The 15030-nt window shown below is 40.1% G+C and overlaps 2 protein-coding genes across 2 annotated transcripts; both read left to right on the top strand.

The window, feature by feature from the left end:
• Positions 1–1981: 1981 nt before the first annotated feature.
• Positions 1982–7071, top strand: cyp11c1 (cytochrome P450, family 11, subfamily C, polypeptide 1). The gene is made up of 9 exons (XM_083558342.1): positions 1982–2386; positions 3239–3394; positions 3513–3727; positions 3945–4145; positions 4361–4539; positions 4652–4818; positions 4915–4993; positions 6456–6695; positions 6873–7071. The coding sequence occupies exons 1-9, from the start codon at positions 2100–2102 to the stop codon at positions 6987–6989; spliced, it is 1641 nt and encodes a 546-aa protein (XP_083414468.1). The 5' UTR covers positions 1982–2099; the 3' UTR covers positions 6990–7071.
• Positions 7072–7390: 319 nt separating this feature from the next.
• On the top strand, positions 7391–14778 carry pklr (pyruvate kinase L/R). Its single transcript, XM_083558348.1, has 11 exons — positions 7391–7525; positions 8556–8694; positions 8975–9066; positions 9182–9313; positions 9800–9986; positions 10159–10432; positions 10730–10880; positions 11520–11672; positions 13690–13856; positions 14105–14286; positions 14533–14778. Exons 2-11 carry the CDS (start codon positions 8562–8564, stop codon positions 14637–14639), a joined length of 1578 nt encoding a protein of 525 aa, XP_083414474.1. The 5' UTR covers positions 7391–7525; positions 8556–8561; the 3' UTR covers positions 14640–14778.
• Positions 14779–15030: the final 252 nt, after the last annotated feature.

The following is a 15030-nucleotide window of genomic DNA, read 5'->3' as shown; positions in this document are numbered from 1 at the left end:
TGCGTGGGTATGTGTGTGGTGGGTTTAAAGTTTGGTTCAGCGGTGTGTTTTCTGCATCGCACCTGTTTGAAATGTGTGTGTTTGTCTGTGTGTGTGTGTAAGAAGGAAGCGGCGTGAGGCGAGAAACCTGGAGAAGAAAGCAGAGAGAGCAGCAATGAGAGCTCATTTTAGGAGGAAATATCACCTCCCTACAGTAAGGGTTCAAGACCGTGACCTGTGTAGTAGGTTAACTAGTCCTGAACTCTCAAGACACAGATTTAACTAGTTGTGAATTTGATGCAGAAATCACTAGTCCTGAATGAATGAATAATTTTGCCTCTTAATTTTCTTACACAGAATCCTGAAGACTCAAGGCATGTACAAGCCACAGTTCGGGACGTCTTCATCCCCTGCCACCTGACCACAATGGTACAGTCCAAGACTTTAAAGAAGGAAAAGTCTGGTTTACTGAGTGTGTTTCAGAGCCTGAGCTTCAGTACAGGCTTTACAACACACAGAGCCTAACACAAAGCTGACAAAAAGGTGAACATGCTGTTTTGTCTGCGTTTATATTTGTTGAAATGTTGTTATACATTCCTGTTTGCTGTCATAGGCTTTCAAAGGTTTTAATGTTTAAGTTAAATGTATTATGATCAAGGTGTGATGTACAACGTAAGCTATATTTGATTCCAGTTATGTTTTAGCATGACACCCCTCAAACTCTGTTTCCAGGATAGTTTTAGTTGCATGACAAACTTTAAAAAGCGTTAATTGGTCACTGAATCAATGTGATCAGTTTCATGTTGTATATAGCTTAACACCCTAACTATTTTTCAAAACTAAAAAAGTAAATTAGCTTGGGCAGCAAAAGACACCACTCCATCTTATATTACATCATTTGATTTATTTAGCACGCAATAATTAGACTAATGAAGATTATAGAAGAAAGGAGCTGTCACCCTTTCATAATTTTTTCCTATTAAATGTTTAACTTGCAGTTATAAAACACACACTGCAGTAAAAATAAAGTGATATCATTCTAACAGCCGATGTTTAATAATGTGTATAATAATTTGATTTCCCAATTAAATGAGGGCAATCTTCTCTTTCAGTCCTCAGGCCACAGGAGGTACTTAGAGGTTTGAAAAGCACTATCCTGCTGCCACCATTATTTCACTACCATACAGTAACTTTGGATCGTAGCACTTCTGTATTTTAAGTCAACAATGCAGCAGGTGTGGCCTTACTTGCAGCTTGTATGGGGGAAATATGTTTGTGTAACCATTTGTGTAGAATTTTATAAAAAAAATCCTTATATGTGTGCACTTTCACTCATTAAATTTTTACACAAACATCTGTAGTTTCTACTTCTTACATTTTTAAACCAGGCTCGTTACATGATCATGATCAGGACATGGTCAATATTTCTTCCTCTCGTTGTGTGCTGATTTCAGCCCATTAACCTATTTCTTGTCATTGTGTGGCTTTTTCAACCTACCATTAATGTATCATTTCCTGGGGCCACAGATGTAGTCTAGTCTACAAAGCGAACAATGAGCAAGGCAGAATGCAGCAAGAAGTATGGCTAACGTGGATGAAACCGAGGGAGTCAGCGTCACCTGATCATCCTATTTTTCTGCTTGTGTTCTATATGGTGGTTGTTCAGCCTGGATACATTTATTAGATAACAAGATTTGAAATACTTTTGTATTAATATATAAATCTGTTGTGAGGTCCAGTTACCAGTGTAACACTAATACACTTAGTAGTAATGGCTACTTTTTACTTAAATACATGTCAGAGCCCAAATTTCTTCACTTTAACTTGAATGAAAATTGTAGTCAACTTTAACTTTTACCAGAGTCTTTTAAAACATGAGTATTAAGTATGTGTGTAATTTTGCCATCTCTGTGTGTGAACTGTTGTTCTTTCTTTGAACTTTGACCGTTGCTGCTATTAATTCTCATAATGTCATGAAGAGTCAGTGTAGGAGGGATGGAGGGAGAAGGAGGAGTGATAGAGAAACAGAGGGATGTTAGAATCAGATTTAACAGTTTGAGGGTTTTAACGATTTAACAGTTTGAGACACTGAGAGAGAGAGACGAAGAAACAGGGACAGGATGATCACCTCATCTGTTCGCTCAGTAGTGAGGAACAGAGCACTAAGGGCCTCAGTGCCTGGAGATGGAGAGATGAAAAAAGAGGTGGATGGAGGGGTGGGCAAAGAGACAGAGCAGAGAGACAAAAGGAGAGAGGAATGCGGTGGACATGCGAGGAGTTTTGAAGAGATTCCACATACAGGCCGTAATGGCTGGATCAACCTCCTGCACTTTTGGAAAAAAGGAACTTTCAGCCACCTTCACAAACACATGGAGCAGAACTTCAAAACACTTGGCCCCATTTACAGGTACACACACAACACGCTCAGTCCCAGTTACAGGTGCACACACACTCAACATGCTAAGCCCTATTTACGGCTACACACACAACACACTCAGCCCCATTTATGGGAACACACACAGCTCTATTTACAAGGACAAACAAACACATTTAGCCCCATTTACAAATACGCACACAACACTTAACCCTCATTTATGGGTAGACACAAAGCTCAACTTACAGGCACAAAAACAGCATACTCAACCCCATCTAAAAGTACACACAACACACTCTGCCACATTTAAAGGCATAACACAACACAATCAACGTGTTAAACACAGTTTGATCATAATTGGAAGAAATTACCTGACTTAGGTTTTTGCAAAGAAGAGCCTGATGAAATTATACAACACTGCTTTCAAATAAAACATAGATAAATGTGAGTGCATTTTTGGCATGGATGCGGCCAGGACAATCACAGTGATTGCATAGTGTCAGCAGGAGAACATGGAGGAGAAAGATCTTTTGAACAACATGCCATTTCTCCATGACTGGGGTGCAACAGTAGACAATAGTACATAAAGTGCAACTACACAAGATTGTATAAAATATAGACTAATAAAGTTAATATTAGACAAAACTAACCAGAGATCTCTCCCTACTGGTGTACTCACCTTTCCTGAAGATTTATCTATCTATCTATCTATCTATCTATCTATCTATCTATCTATCTATCTATCTATCTATCTATCTATATATATATATATATATATATATATATATATATATATATATATATATATAAAATGATGAACCTGGATCCAGCAATGACACAAAATTTATTTTTGTCTGTCTGTCTGCCTATATGTCCCTTCCTCAGGCAGTACCTGGGTTCTCATTGCAGTGTGAACATCTTGTTTCCAGTTGATATCGCTGAACTCTTTAGGTCTGAGGGACCGACTCCACGTCGAATGACACTGCAGCCATGGGACACACACCGTGAAACCCGCAAACAAAGCAAAGGGGTTTTTCTTAAGTCAGTGTGTGTGTGTGTGTGTGTGTGTGTGTGTGTGTGTGTGTGTGTGTGTGTGTGTGTGTGTGTGTGTGTGTAATAATATAAGGATTATATAAATACATGTACTGTATGTTTGCAGGAACGGAGCTGAGTGGCTCTCTGACCGGTTGTTGTTGAACCGTGAGGTAATGTTGAGTTCAGCTGTACGCCGTTTCCTGCCATTGTTGAATGAGGTGGCACAGGATTTCACTTGTGTGATGCGGCGAAAAGTTCAAAATGAAGGACAGAAATTGAATGATACACACACACTGACCTGTGACCCCAGCCCTGAGCTTTTCCGCTTTGCTCTTGAAGGTTAGTCTTTGTACCAGCCCTGTCTCAGATGCTGCATCTTATTACTACTTAGTGTTACTACACACTCACTGCTACACAACTAATGTACATTAATTCATTTTATATTTATTTTCTCTCTGTCTCTCTCATCTGGTTTTTTTTTGCTGCATCTCTCTCTCTCTCTCTCTCTCTCTCTCTCTCTCTCTCTCTCTCTCTCTCTCTCTCTCTCTCTCTGTAGCTAGTTGTAATGTTCTTTATGGTGAACGTATTGGTCTTTTCTCATCTGAGCCATCTCAAGAGTCGGAGCGCTTTATTTGGGCTGTAGAGCAGATGCTGAACACGACTTCTCCCCTTCTCTATGTGCCCCGCTCACTGCTTCGCTTTTATACACCTTTGTGGACACAACATGTTGCTGCATGGGACCACATCTTCAGCCATGGTATGTGACTTCACACTCACACTATCAACATTGTGGAATAATGCAGTAAACACACACATACACACACACACACACACACACACACACACACACACACACACACACACACACACACACACACACAAGCAACAAGTATATTGTTTGTGTGTGTGTGTGTGTGTGTGTGTGTGTGTGTGTGTGTGTGTGTGTGTGTGTCTGTGTGTGTGTGTGTAAAGCTGAGGAGAGGATCCAGCGTGTGTATGAGAGGCTCCAGGCCCCAGGGGGTAGTGTGGGTGAAGTAGCAGATGGCTCAGAGTTTCCTGGAGTTCTAAAGCAGTTGATGGAGAGAGGACAACTTCCTCTGGAGCTCATCAAAGCTAACATCACTGAACTGATGGCAGGAGGAGTCGATACTGTGAGTGACACACACCCCTTTTATACAAACCCACACAGTGTCTTAAATGTAACCGGAAAAAAAAACCCCATTGTTTCTCTTTCATTGTGTCTCTCTGTCTCCTGTCTGTCAGACTGCGGTTCCTCTGCAGTTTGCGTTGTTTGAGTTGGCGCGTAACCCAAGTGTCCAGGAGCATGTGCGTGCTCAGGTGCAGTCGTCATGGTTACATGCAGAGGGGAATCCCCAAAAGGCATTGCAGGGGGCACCGCTGCTCAAGGGCACAGTAAAGGAGACACTTAGGTAACACAACACTACCCCACTCCCTATCATCACTGCCACCATCACAACTCTCAGTATCACAGTTAATAATTTACAAATGCTTGTGTGTGTGTGTAGGCTGTATCCGGTGGGCATCACAGTACAGAGATATCCAGTTCAAGACATTTTACTGCAAAATTATCACATACCGGCTGGGGTGAGATTTTTAACCCATGTCCTAAATTATTCAGTGGTGGACAGTAACAAAGTAAATGTAATTTGTTACTATACTTTAAGTAGCTTTCGCATGTATCTGTAATTTACTGAAGTATTTCCATTTGGGTAAACTTTTACTTTAACTTCGCTACATTTCAAATATAAATATCGTAATTTTTACTCAACTGCATTTTTCCCTTTTTATTTATAACTGGCCAAGCACGCAGCAAACCACCAATCAGGGTAGAGCGCACGCTCTGTTTTGAACTTGTTTTGATTGCCGGTTGCTGGTATCTAATTTGCATGAACATACATTTCAGCGTTAGTTCAAAAGCAAACAGAACATTTTGAGCCTAATAAATGATGGAAGAAACTTCTGACCCAAACTTACCACAACAACTGTACGATTTTTTTTTTAAGTAGTTGAAAATAAGTTTTTGGCCTCATGAAATTTTTTATAGATAAGAATCAGTGTTTGACTCATTAATATCATTATATTAATAGATTGGTAAGCTGATAGTAACATTAGAGCCTTTTCACATAAACTGCATTGATTAATCAAGATTCTTGTGACAAAAATGATAAAAGGACATTATAGAGACGAAATAAATCATATTACCTTGGATCAGGGATGAGAAATAATGAAGTACAAATACCTTGTTACTCGACTTAAGAAGATTTTTTAGTATCAGTACTTTACTTCACTAACAATTTTTTGGACAACTTTTTACTTTCACTCATTAAATTGTTACAAAAATACCTCTACTTTCTACTCCTTACATTTTCAAACCAGGCTTGTTATTTTAGTTTTAATCTATTTGGTGATATGATCAATATTTTTTCTTCTCATTGCGCATCGTTTTCAGCCCATGAACCTATTCCTTGTCATTGCGCAGCTTTTTCTTTCTACCACTGGTGTATCATTTCCTGGCTCTCACACACCACAGACATAGGCTAGCCTACAAAGCTATCAATGAGCAAGGCAGAAGGCAACAAGAAGTATGGGGATAACATGGATGAGGAAGTCAGCAATGTAAACATGACTGAGAACAGAGACATTCCTGATCACTTGATCCTCATCATCTTTTCTGTGCTTGTGTTCTTTATGGTGGTTGTTCAACCTGGATACATTCATTAGATACCAAAATGAATTAGTTTCTATTAATATATTAATATGATGTGAGGTCCAGTTACCTACGTGACACTAAAACAGGTAGTACTAACTCTGCTATGAATTCTTAAGAATATCTGAAGGCAAATACTTTTGTACTTTTACTCATGTGAGAGGTTAAAGGAAGCGCTTTTACTTTCACTGGAGTAATATTTTACCTACTGTATCTCTACTTTAACTCAAGGTTTGTGTACTTTGTCGAACACAGGAATTATATGCCATGAATTAGTGTTTGTGTTCTGGTAAAAAGTGCAATGCATTGTGAGAATTTTGAGTTTCAATTTCTCTGCAGACTCTGGTGCAGGTGTGTCTGTATCCTCTGGGGCGGAGTCAATATGTATTCCAGGATCCACTAAAATTTGACCCTGGTCGTTGGGCTAGGGCTGAAACAGGAGAGGGACAGGACAGGAATGATGTCACGAAGAAAGCAGGCTCAGGGGCCGGGTTTCGCTCATTGGCGTTTGGCTTTGGCGCAAGGCAATGCCTGGGCCGGAGAATCGCTGAAAATGAGATGCAGCTAATTCTCTTGCATGTAAGTGTGTAAAAGGTTTAAAGGTTGCATAGGGGTCTGGAGAACTGTAAAAATGTGGGAGCAGAAATGGTAAAGTCATCAATGCAGGCACTTATATGTACTGTGTGTGTGTGTGTGTGTGTGTGTGTGTGTGTGTGTGTGTGTGTGTGTGTGTGTGTGTGTGTGTTTTTGTTACAGATTCTGAAGAATTTCCGCTTAAGTGTTTCATCCAAAGAGGATCTCAACACCAAATACACACTCATCCTCCAACCGGAATCTCCACCCACAATCACCTTCTCTACCCTCTCACAATGATCACCTGTCAATTGTTTAATCACTTAGACACTCAGTCAAACCAATTAATCAACTAATAAACAAAATTATTTCTCAAAAATAATTTTTTCTTCTTTTTCACCTACAGTGTGATGTTTTCTTTTCTCTCTTTCTGGGTTTATTACGTTTACACACCCTGATACACATTTATGCACACTGGCACTCACACAATAATACCCACTGATACATATCGACACACACTGCAACACACGACTACACATCAATATACACAGTGACAAACAGCATTACACTCTGATACCTCCACTCTACATGCCCACTCAACACCCCCATTTTTTATGGCCACTCTGCTACTTACACTCACTTGAATTATTAAAAATGTTTACATGTAAACACAACCAGTGTCCAGCAGATGGAGATACAATTTATCTCACTGTGTGTGTGTGTGTGTGTGTGTGTGTGTGTGTGTGTGTGTGTGTGTGTGTGTGTGTGTGTGTGTGTGTGTGTGTGTCCTAAACCACATTCCCCTGGTAGCTGAGCTGAAATCGACGCTCTCTGAGGTGGGAAACTAAATGTTATTTTGTAAAATGTTTTGTCAGTTTGATTGATTATTTTACATATTATGATTACAAAAATATTTAGTCATGTTTCTTCTGTACATGTTTCTTCTGTAGTGCTGAGGGTTAAATATGTGTGTGTCAGCTGCAAAAAGTCACACTGGTTTTTTTTGGATGTAGATTTTGAAACTAGATTCAATAAAAATAAGCAAATCTATTAGAAAGAAATGTAACACAATGTAAATACACGCTAATGAATTCAACAAGAATCAATTCTGCTGTGCTTGTGTGTGTTAGAGAATGCAGTTGTGTGTAATTGTGATATTATCTGGTGTTGTTCTTGGTGTATATCTCCTGAGTCACATTCTGCACAAAGGTTTATTTGTTTAGTAGATAATCATTTACAGGATAATGTGATAAAGTCTGACTGCAGGGGAATTTTAATTGAATGGGAACCAGTACCCATTTTGATCCAGTTTTATATACCTTTATTTTAATTCTGCAAAGTAAAGTTTAAAGTTTCAAAGTAAAAGACTTAAACTCTTCTTTGATGCTAAGCCAAATAGTGTAGGTTACATTGTTAGCTTTATTTTTATAAAAAAAAAACAGACACTTTCTCATTTCTGTGTGGAAACTGATTTAGCTTGTACTGAGCTACAACTGAGCTCAGACTTTAATATTATTAATAAACTTTTTGAATTTAAACCAATCACATCTTAGATAATGAAATGATACCTAATAAACATTTACCACTGCTGCATGATACCCACAGTTACCAAAACTTCACCCACATGTGGTCCGCATCTGTGTCCTCAGTTTCCAAGAATTTCTATTTCTTTTTTTTTTTTCTTTTTTTTTATTAAATCTCGTCCAAATCTCTTAAAAAAATTTAGCCAGTGGTCCATGTCGAGCAGGCAGCAACTGTGTGCGATAAACAGGAGAGATGCTAAAAACAAATAATTGATAATGATTGTCTCTCTGCCTGTCTGTTTTGCTGTATGTCTGCCTGTCTCTGTGTCCTTCTGTCTGGCAGTCTGAGATGATGGACACCCTTATTCAGCTGCAGCAGCTTCACTCCGGTGTTGGTGATTCTTTCTTGGAGCACTTATGTTTGTTGGATATTGATCAGGAGCCAATAACTGCACGGAACACTGGCATCATCTGCACCATTGGTCGGTATCAGGCCCTCTGATTGGACAGCAAAAATCCTGACTTATTCACTGTAGTTTTACTGGGACTACCATGATTCGATAATTATTTTTACAGTATGAACACACATTTGTATTTACATTAACCTTCTGTTTGCACCTGAAGGAGTAAGTGTGTGTGTGTGTGTGTGTGTGTGTGTGTGTGTGTGTGTGTGTGTGTGTGTGTGTGTGTGTTTGTGTGTAAAGAAGAATAGGATACAGTACTTTATCTGTGTGTGTGTTTGCGTGCGTGTGCATGATGCAGGCCCAGCATCTCGGTCTGTATCCAAGCTTCAGGCTATGGTGAAGGCAGGAATGAACATCGCTCGCCTCAACTTCTCCCATGGAACCCATGAGGTGTGTGTGTGTGTGTGTGTGTGTGTGTGTGTGTGTATGTGTGTGTGTGTGTGTGTGTGTGTGTGTGTGTGTGTGTGTGTGTGTGTGTTGGATCATCTGACACAATGTCTCCTAGTATCACAGAGAATCTATCCGGAATATTCGTGAGGCAGTGGAGTCGTTGACTGCTGACCCTATGACCTATGGACCAGTGGCTATTGCTTTGGACACCAAAGGACCTGAAATACGCACTGGTCTAGTGCGAGGGGTACGTGTGTCTGCTTATTTGTGTGTATATTCCATGTACAAGCTGTGTGACAGAAAAGGTACCTGTATTACAATGTACTATAATAGATGGAACTCATCAATCATGGTTATTGTTGAACGTGTTTGTTTATGGCTCAGTTACCATGCTAATAATTTGATGATTTTAAGTTTCATTGGCAAATGGTCTAAATGAGTGGAGTTCACTGTGTTTACCATTTTCTTCATATATATGTTGAGGGGGCCTAGGGTGCAGTCAGCATTCCAATTCATCCTGAAGGTGTTTAGTAGGGTAGAGGTCAGAGCCCTTGGCAGGCCACTCAAGATCTTCCACTTCAAACCACATAAACCATACCTTTATGCAGCTGGCTTTGTGCACAGGATCATTGTTATGCTAAATAAGGTTTGGGTTCATGTGAAGGTAAAATCTAATGCTATTGATTCCAAACATATCCTAAACTCTTGTGTGCCTCTAACTTTGTGGTAACAGCTGGTGGATGGTGAGGTAAAGCTGGAACGTGGCTCCATGGTGACGTTGGTGACGGCAGAAGCGGAACGGGATGTGACAGACAGTTCCCGCATTTGGGTTGATTATACTGATCTGTCTCGTGTGGTAAAAAAGGGGGGAACCATCTACATCGATGATGGACTAATTTCTCTTACAGTGCTGCGCATTGGTACACACACACACACACACAGAGACACACAAAAACACAAGCAGGTAGTCAATCATAAATACTGTGTCAGTAATATTCTGCTTCTTATGTGCACTCGAGTAACTTACCCTGCCTTTTTCCAGCTACAGTTATTTGTAACTAGCATGTCTCCTTTGTCTCCTCTGTCTTTTAGGTGATGGGTGGGTGGAGACTTGGGTGGAGAGTGGTGGCATTCTGTATAGTCATAAAGGAGTGAACTTGCCAGGGGCAGAGTTAGTAAACTTGCCAGCAGTGAGTGAACAAGATAAAGCCGACCTGCAACTTGGAGTGGACGAGGGAGTAGACATCGTCTTTGCTTCTTTTATCCGCTGTGCCGAGGATGTGAGGGCCGTGCGGAGGACTCTAGGGCAGGGTGGAGCCAAAATTAAAGTAATCAGCAAGGTGGAAAACAGACAGGGGGTACAAAAGTAAGCTAATATACAAAGTATTGTGTAGTGTGCTATCTGTCTGTCTGTCTGTCTGTCTGTCTCTCTCTCTCTCTCTCTCTCTCTCTCTCTCTCTCTCTCTCTCTCTCTCTTTCTGTAGTTTTAATGAGATTCTCAGGGAAAGTGAAGAAGTAATAATTATTGCTCTCTCTAACTAGCTCTGAACATGTGTGTTGGAGTGATGATAAACTGTCTGTCTCTTTCTCTGTAGTTTTGATGAGATTCAGAAAAAAGTGTTGGAGCAATGATAATCTGTCTCTCTCTCCCTTTTCATTGTAGTTTTGATGAGATTCTGAGGGAGAGCGATGGAGTGATGGTTGCTCGTGGTGATTTAGGGATCGAGATTCCAGCAGAGAAAGTGTTCATTGCACAGAAAATGATGATTGGACGTTGCAACTCAGCTGGAAAACCAGTCATCTGTGCCACACAGGTCATTTGAACAAAAACATCATCTGTGTCACTGCCAGTTGAGCTCGACATGTCACTCCGAACACATGCAGATCAAATCACAACCCAGTTCTCCTCTGCAGCATACAAAAAAAAACAACACCCTTTAAAACGTCCTGCTTTCTGTTTGAAAAGGATAATCACACAAGTCTACCCTGATGCCACATATTGGATGCTTTAATTAGATAGATAAACACACATACAGATATGTGCACATGGTCACTTTAAAGACAATCACCTCAATCACCTTAAATTTTACTGTTTTACTGTCATACTCATCCTTGTATATACACATTTTTTTCACATATATCTTTATATATTTAATATTTTATATAGTTTATACTTTTTATATATCTACCTACTTTTTTCTTCTTGGTTTATTTTCCCTCATTCTATTCCCTCATGCCGGATTGTCATACTCTGTATGTATGTGTATGTGACAAATAAAATTAGATTTGATTGTTTTGATATGTAGTCAGATAATTAGAATGATAGAATAGAGCCTTTTGAGACACCTATTTTATTGTTATATGGTCATGGTTTACATTTGTTTCATGTGTGTGTGTGTGTGTGTGTGTGTGTGTGTGTGTGTGTGTGTGTGCGTGTGTGTGTGTGTGTGTAGATGTTGGAGAGTATGGTATTTAATGCCCGGCCAACCCGTGCTGAGAGTAGTGACGTAGCCAACGCAGTGCTGGATGGAGCTGACTGCGTCATGCTCTCTGCAGAGACAGCTAAAGGCCGCTACCCAGTGGAGGCAGTGTCCATGATGCACTCAGTGAGTGTGTGCGTGTGTGCACATGCATGTCTGTATGTATGGATGCACTTGTGCATGTGTGTGTGTCTTTGTGTGGGTGTGGTGTTTTACTCAAACCTTTTCTAGAGTAATACCTGTTATACATGTAATATCTGCACAGCTAAGAAGTGTAAATTATGTAGATTTGATGCAAATGTGTATGTAAATCAGAGATAATGATTATGTGAATATGTCACTTCTGTCTGAAGAGGCAGGATGTAGTTGCCAAGTGTGTAGCTAGAACAATCGAATTAAATCAGATTTTATTCTGAATCTGAATTGATAGTTTAATCACAAACACAGATACACACAGAAAGTAAGAGAGAGCTTAAAATACATAAAGTCCCCAAAGCAGATTACATTTCATTTAGTATAGTTTATATTTTATGTAGTATATATAGGACAGTTTTGAAGAAATCCAGGAAAACAAATATAGTCCCTTCTAAATGGGTTGAAAAGCAGAGTCAAATACTTTGTTTTGTGATATTCAGTGAAGACATTTGGGTTTGAGATAAATATTAATTCTATTAAAGTGTTTGTATAGCAGTGTTAACAAAAGGCATTGTATAGCAGCTATACAGAAATCCAGTGATAAAAAATTGTAAGAGAAAGCTCTGAATAGCCTGCACCTTTCCGGGTCAAAAGTAATATTTTATAATCAGTTTAATATCTGATTGGGAGCCAGTGGAATGTGGATAAGGTTGCCGTGATGTGGTCATATTGCTATTTCATATTTGAATGAAAGACAAATATCACATTTCTGCACAAAAAGCTTACTTTTAAGAATTACTGTACGTAGAGGGAAGTTACTCTGCATACACAGTCTAATGTTCTTTACACATTCCTGAAGTGTCCAGAATGTAGACAGAGGACTGTTGGATGAAAGCAGTCACACAGGGCAGCAAGGGTGCAGGACAACATGGGATGGAGTTGTGAACAACTAGTGTGGAAGATATTTGTAAACTGCCACAGACATGACAAATTTCTTATCAGATCAACATATAACACTCTGCCCAACCCCCTCCATCACTGACTTGGCAGTGACCAACTCTGTGACTTCTGTTGAACCAACAATTTCACTCTCACTCACAATTTGTCAGGGCCGGCACTGGATTGCTTTATTTGTGAGAATAGAGAGAAAGTGGATCATGGCAGGCATCAGCACTTCCAGGGTGAAATCTTCACACTTCACTGTGTCCAGACATGGCTTTGCTGGTTAAGCGCACAGTGCAATGTGAGAAAAGGATAGGAGCAGCTAATTAGAGCAATGGTAGAGGTGGTAGAGTGCATAGCGGGAGGACAGTGTCAGACTCTAGCCAAATGAAGTGGGAGCTAGGTTTTTGTGGGGTTTCAAAAACATGACAGCAACATTTAGAGAAAGGTCCATTGCCCCAGCACCACTAAAAAGAGTGAAACATCAAGGTATGGAAGTATCTGGCTGATGACTATGCAGCAAATCATGTAGGCAGCAGTCGAGGTGCAGGAGGCAGCAAGTCCTACACCTGCCAGTTTAAATTAGTTCTGATTTTTTTTTTATCTCTGAAATAAACTGTAAAAAAAAATACTGTGCTGTTGCCAAAAGATGAAAAGTGAAAGTGCTGAAAGTGTACTTTTTCAAAGTGCCTTCTTTTGTCTTAAAATTATGAATCTATAGACCCAAGCTGCACCAAATAATTTTCCATGCTTGACCTGTGAGTCAAAGTTGTTGCTGGGATGTCAATTATTTCTAGCTATTGACTCTGTAGATTGAGCAGTGCTACCTGGTCAGGTAGTGTCTTTAAGGGTGGGATGTATCTCAAAGTGGTTATTATTTGGCTATGTAGTGGTTAGTTGTCTCTGCAGATTTAGCGGTTGTTAACTGTTTCCAAAGCATTGGAGTTCAGCCTTTATTATTTATGTTAACATATGCTCACTTACAGCAAGGAAACAATATGTCATATTTAAACTCTGTTTCATGTTCATGTTGACCTGTATTTCCCCAATCTGTCTTTCTGTGTAGATCTGCAGGGAGGCCGAGGCGGCTCTGTTCCACCAGCGGGTATTTGAGGATCTGAGGCGTCTCACTCCTCCCAGTTCAGATCCCACAGAGGTGACGGCGATCGGAGCAGTTGAATCGAGTTTCAAATGCAGTGCAGGAGCAATCATCGTCCTTACTACGTCTGGAAGGTTTGCACATATATAGTGCCATTTGCACACACTAATATCACCAGGCTGTTCACATATATGTTCTCTTTATTTACATCCTCTTTTCACTTAATTTGGTTCCTTCTCCTGTACATCTCTGCTCCCTATTGTTTCTGCTACAAAACCTGAATCCTATTATATAATTGTAACGTCAGCTTTACTTTTGCTTATTTGTTTTTGCACCTCCTACTCAATTATACAGACCCTTTATTTTGGTTCCATCTCTTCAGGTCCGCCCACCTGTTGTCTCGGTACCGCCCTCGCTGTCCCATCATTGCCGTGACGAGGAATGCTCAGATGGCCCGCCAATCACAGCTTCTTCGGGGAATATTTCCCGCCGTCTTACAAGCACCCCCTGCTAAGATTTGGGCTGATGATGTTGACAACAGGGTCAATTTCGGCATTAACATAGGTGTGTGTGTGTGTGTGTGTGTGTGTGTGTGTGTGTGTGTGTGTGTGTGTGTGTGTGTGTGTGTGTGTGTGTGCATGTGCGCACACTTGTGTAAGCAGAGAGCTTTAAACAGTAATGCTGTTAGTGTTTCATGCATGCCTTTATTATTGTGTGTGTGTGTGTGTGTGTGTGTGTGTGTGTGTGTGTGTGTGTGTGTGTGTGTGTGTGTGTGTGTGTGTGTGTGTGTGTGTGTGTTCATTTGTGCAGGTAAAGCACGTGGCTTTTTTAAACCAGGTGACATGGTGATCGTTGTAACTGGATGGAGCCCTGGATCTGGACACACAAACATCATGAGAGCAGTGATGGTGCCATAAATCCTCAACTCTGATTAACAGAATTTAAACTTCTAACTCTGACTGGACACTTTAAATTCTTCAATATGACAAATACTGACTTAATTATTCATTAAATGTTTCTTATAATTAACTGAATAAAATAAAAGTGAAATTGAAACACGTGAAAAGAAACATTCGCCTCTCTCTCTCTCTCTCTCTCTCTCTCTCTCTCTCTCACACACACACACACACACACACACACACACACACACACACACACACACACACAAACTGCTGTTTGTTTAGACAATGCCGTGCTGTAGATTTATTATACAGGTGTGCATGTATTTCTTAAATAACTGTCAGTTGAGATAATCCAGACAACCCAAACTCCGTGTGTGTGTGTCTGTGTGTGGTTTGTTCTTGTGTC

This window comes from Silurus aristotelis (assembly GCF_946808225.1).
Source record: "Silurus aristotelis genome assembly, chromosome: 1".
Classification (NCBI taxonomy): Eukaryota; Metazoa; Chordata; class Actinopteri; order Siluriformes; family Siluridae; genus Silurus; species Silurus aristotelis.
The sequence above is the reverse complement of the archived record's forward strand: the minus strand, read 5'-3'. Positions and strand labels throughout refer to the sequence as shown.

Coding starts and splice junctions, on each gene's coding strand:
- cyp11c1 (XM_083558342.1), top strand. CDS start 2,100: ATGATCACCTCATCTGTTCGCTCAGTAGTGAGGAACAGAGCACTAAGG. Junction 2,387..3,238: donor ACACTTGGCCCCATTTACAG/GTACACACACAA, acceptor TCCCTTCCTCAG/GCAGTACCTGGGTTCTCATT. Junction 3,728..3,944: donor TTTCCGCTTTGCTCTTGAAG/GTTAGTCTTTGT, acceptor CTCTCTCTGTAG/CTAGTTGTAATGTTCTTTAT.
- pklr (XM_083558348.1), top strand. CDS start 8,562: ATGATGGACACCCTTATTCAGCTGCAGCAGCTTCACTCCGGTGTTGGT. Junction 10,433..10,729: donor AACAGACAGGGGGTACAAAA/GTAAGCTAATAT, acceptor TTTTCATTGTAG/TTTTGATGAGATTCTGAGGG. Junction 14,287..14,532: donor CAATTTCGGCATTAACATAG/GTGTGTGTGTGT, acceptor TCATTTGTGCAG/GTAAAGCACGTGGCTTTTTT.